The sequence below is a fragment of the Coenobita brevimanus genome, chromosome 78 (assembly GCF_032717465.1).
Source record: "Coenobita brevimanus isolate Jiangsu-jjx chromosome 78, ASM3271746v2, whole genome shotgun sequence".
Classification (NCBI taxonomy): domain Eukaryota; kingdom Metazoa; phylum Arthropoda; class Malacostraca; order Decapoda; family Coenobitidae; genus Coenobita; species Coenobita brevimanus.
Window position 1 is genome coordinate 2581395 of NC_137031.1, and position 5237 is coordinate 2586631.

Sequence of the window (5237 nt, forward strand, 5' to 3'; positions counted from 1 at the left end):
GTATTGTAATACAAACTCTAACGTACGGAAGTGAAGCTTGGACATTGTTGGAAGAACACAAGTCAAGAGTGAGAGCAGTGGAAATGAGTTATTTAAGAGGAGCCTGTGGAGTCACGTGGAGAGACATGCTGACGAATGAGGATATAAAGGAGCGTTGTGGTGTGGATGTGGATGTGATAGGAAGCGTTATGAGGAACACACTGAGGTGGTTTGGCCATGTGGAGAGGATGGAGGGTGAAAGACTGACGAAGAGAGTGTATGTGAGTGAGGTGGAGGGGGGAAGAGGGAGGGGGAGGCCGAGGATGAGATGGAGGGATGGGGTGGAGAGGTATATGAGAGAGGGGGGTGTGAGTTGGGAGCAGGGCAGTGAAATGGCGGAGGACAGGGCGACTTGGAGGAGATTTGTTTGTGGTCACCCCAAACGGGATTGAGGAGTCTGGCAATAGATAGATAGATAGATAAAATATATATATACATATCTATCTATCTATCAATCTATCTATATATATATCAATCTATATCTATCTATCTATCTATCTATATAATCTATCTATCTATCTATCTATCTAAATATATATATATATATATATATATATATATATATGTATATAATATATATATATATATATATATGTATATAATATATATATATATATATATATATATATATATATATATATATATATATATATATATATATATATACAGTACCTGTATATATATATTATATATGAAATATATATATGAAATATATATATATATATGAAAATATATATATGAAATATATATATATTGAAATACATATATATGAAATATATATATATATATATATATATATATATATATATATATATATATATATATATGAAATATATATAAATAATATTTATAATATACATATCTTTCTATCTATCTATCTATCTATCTATATATATATATATATATATATATAAATATATATAAATAAATACATATATATATATAAATATATATATATATATATATATATATATATATATATATATATATATAGATAGATAGATAGATATGTATATTATAAATATTATTTATATATATTTCATATATATATATATATATATATATATATATATATATATATATATATATATATATGTATTTCAATATATATATATTTCAATATATATATATTTCATATATATATATATTTCATATATAATATATATATTATATATATATTTATATATATATATACTATATATATATATATATATATATATATATATATATATATATATATATATATATACAGTACCTGTATATATATATTATATATGAAATTATATATGAAATATATATATATATGAAAAAATATATATATGAAATATATATATATTGAAATACATATATATGAAATATATACTGTATATATATATATATATATATATATATATATATATATATATATATATATATATATATACATATATATATATATATACATATATATATATATATATATATATATATATATATATATATATATATATATATATATGAAATATATATAAATAATATTTATAATATATATATCTATCTATCTATCTATCTATATATATATGAAATGGCGGGGGACAGGGCGGCGACTTGAGGCGATTTGTTTGTGGCCACCCCAAACGGGACTGAGGCGTCTGGCAATAGATATATATATATATATATATATATATATATATATATATATATATATATATATATATATATATATATATATATATATGTATTTATTTATATATATATATATATATATATATATATATATATATATATATATATATATATATATATATATATAGACACACATTACAAAATATGGAATAATGATCATGTGTGGTGCGTTATAAGTCATAAAACATGATATTTCTAATTATGGTACTCCATGATGACTATGACATCCTTTTTGACATTTATTATTCGTTGTTTATGATTTTGGACAGCAAATATTGAGTTATGAGTACAAATGTAAGATGGAATAAAACAATGATGAAATGCACATCTGTATATAAGGCGAAGTGGGTAATTTGGCAGCTCGTGATGATACTGAGAGAATGAATGTGCTGACTGTGGTGTACTGTTTGTGTGGCAGACTGGCACCTAGTAGGTGTATTCTGCTTCAATCCCTTGCTTATACCGAGTCGTTTGTTATCTTGCTGACGGCTTCTAATGGCAGTAAGCTGCTGATATCTATCGTTCTTGTTTCGACAAACATACTTACCTACAACCGTCATTAAATCTCCAGCATTCAGTATGGGATTTAACAGAAACTTAACATGTGTAAAAAAAGAAAAGAAAATATTATAATGTACTTCATCTATACGGACATTAATTACTAAGTTACTTTGCAATCAGTCAACTACATGACTCATGCCCGACTTATACGAACTACATTCCGATTAAACAGCAGATAAAATAGTAATCTACCGCAAAAAACCGTGAAAGTCGGAATGAGATAAAGCAGTGGCCCTGCATCCCTTCCATAGTACTTCCTCGAAACTGTCACCCTATTCTAAGGTTAATGTATTTTCTTTTACTTAGTATTCAAGAGAGAGATGGCAGTGTTATGCACAGTGTAAGTGAATAAGGCCATACATACCATCTTTCAGGATGTGTGTCTCGGTGTTGTGGGTTCCAGGAGTAGGCTGATGACTTGAAGCGTTGAAGACGTCCCAAAGTGGAATTTTAAGTCTGCATTTAGTTGACTGGTGGGATGACTTGGTGGACACGGTGATTCCATGCCAGGACAGGGTGAAGTGGTCAGTGTTCTACAACAGAACATGGCAACGGTAATGAATTCCGTGATCAGCAGAAAAACGGGAAGCCATTACGGTATTAACAAGTCAGCCATTACACGCACAAAGGAATGGAAACAACATAGTCCTCTAGGGGCTGCTTGTCACAAAGGAGACTATGGATAAGATCTCAGCTTCTCTGAGTTTATGAAAGGGATGGTAATGCAAGAAGGGATCCTCTCACCTACCAAACCCTCCAGCCGAAGTCGGCAGATAACAGTGAGAAGGAGCACCATGTATGATAATGTACTGTACCATAAAAAAAATATCATGATTACTTCATGGGGAAGATTGAAAGACAAAACTATCCTACACTACTACTAGTACTACTAATACTAATACTACAACTTACAGGAAAGGCTGAGAGGAAAACTATATTCTACGCTATTATTACCACTACTGCTGCTATTACTACTACTGTTGCAGTTACAACAACTACTGCTACTACTAATAATAGCACTACTGCTGCTGCTGCTGCTGTTTTTGCTACTACTGCTACAACCAGTACTAAACGACTACCACTACTGTGATGAGTAATGCACTCTGCTTTAAAGTTTGATTATTACCAACTAATTCTAGCGATTTTAATTGGTATAATAACATATTTAGCAAATGTTTGGATCATAATGTAAGCAGGGATCATCTTAACACATACATTAATAATTATATACAGGGTTCAAGCATGAGGAAGGAGGGGGGAAGGTATTTGTACATGTGTCCCTGGGCCCGGTAAGCTGGGAAGGGTGGGCGAGAGGTCTGAGGTATCTGTTTATTATAATTATTATTATTATTATGCTACCCAAAATAAAACATTCGAACTCAAAAAACAACAATAATAATAACAATGATAATAATGATAATAGTAGTAGTAGTAATAAGTAGATACCTACTATTTTTGTGTAGCCACAATAAAGAATCTTCGCAAATAATATTCCTTTTATATAAGGTATGTTTAATATAAACAAGATCTGAAGACCCTAAGGTAACAACTTGTGTAACATCAACAAGATTCGAAGACAAAGCTATCAAAGAACGCATGGGTAAATTTTACTTTTGTCTCAATAACTGGCTAACTGTACGTTTAACTGTAACCAAATTCTTTTCAGATCATAACAGCGACCACAGCTGTAAATCTGGAAAGTTACAACTTTAAAGCTTTTGTGATTTTCTCTAAAATATGTAAAAAAAAACAAAAAAAACAATAGATTTTAATTCGGTACTTTCCAATAGGCTGAATGACAAAATATTAAGCCAAAATTATTCAACAAATATTTTTATCATAGGATTTTCAACTAGATAGCTGTATCTCAATTAGTTTCTGAGATATTTAAATTTCAATTATCAAATTATAATAAAAATGAATGTATGACCTTCATTAATAGGCCAAGGTCATTTATATTTGGCACAAGGACTTGGGTTACTCCAGGGTACCTTCATGTATAGTAGGATCTGGTTCAAAGAAAAAGTGTACATAATAATAATAATAATAATAATAATAATAATAATAATAATCCATCCATCCATCATCCAGTCCTATGTTGCCCCATGAGAAGCGTTGGAGCCTGGGGCTAGGCAAGTTGGTCCTGACATTTAAGATGAAAGAGACCAGCCTGGCTCATCCATGAGTGGCATTAATTGAGCAATAAACCTCAACCAACCCTTGGATATAAACCTACGCAGGCTCAATCCGATTAGAGAGCCTTAATTACCCACTGAACCATCAGGTGCCATATATTTGTTATAAGGTTACATACTACTACTAATACTACTACTACTATTACTACTACGACTACGACGACGACGAATAATAATAATAATAATAATAATCTATCTATCTATCTATTGCCAGACGCCTCAATCCCGTTTGGGGTGTCCACAAACAAATCGCCTCCAAGTCGCCCTGTCCCCCGCCATTTCACTGCCCTGCTCCCAACTCACACCCCCCTCTCTCATATACCTCTCCACCCCATCCTTCCATCTCATCCTCGGCCTCCCCTTCCCTCTTCCCCCCTCCACCTCACTCACATACACTCTCTTCGTCAGTCTTTCACCCTCCATCCTCTCCACATGGCCAAACCACCTCAGTGTGTTCCTCATAACGCTTCCTATCACATCCACATCCACACCACAACGCTCCTTTATATCCTCATTCGTCAGCCTGTCTCTCCACGTGACTCCACAGGCACCTCTTAAATAACTCATTTCCACTGCTCTCACTCTTGACTTGTGTCCTTAATAATAATAATAATAATAATAATAATAATAACCAGAATATGGAAATTGTCCTTAGCAATTTCAATAACTCACCACATGACAAGGTCATCTGTCTTGTGCATGTGACCTGAATATATAAAAAATAAGCAAATTTTGAACTTTGACCTTGGCTGTGGGATTGAGTTTTGGGTCAAGGTC

The 5237-nt window shown here is 31.5% G+C and overlaps 1 protein-coding gene across 1 annotated transcript in view; it reads right to left on the bottom strand.

The window, feature by feature from the left end:
• The window catches only part of LOC145408636 (protein white-like), a 58383-nt gene extending 55322 nt beyond the window's left edge, over positions 1–3061 (bottom strand). The window contains exons 1-2 of the mRNA XM_080279321.1: positions 3014–3061; positions 2630–2798 (exon numbers count right to left, since the gene is read on the bottom strand). Coding sequence (XP_080135447.1) covers positions 2630–2798; positions 3014–3061 — 217 coding nt within the window. The remainder of the gene's footprint in view (positions 1–2629; positions 2799–3013) is intronic.
• Between the last annotated feature and the right edge of the window lie 2176 nt (positions 3062–5237).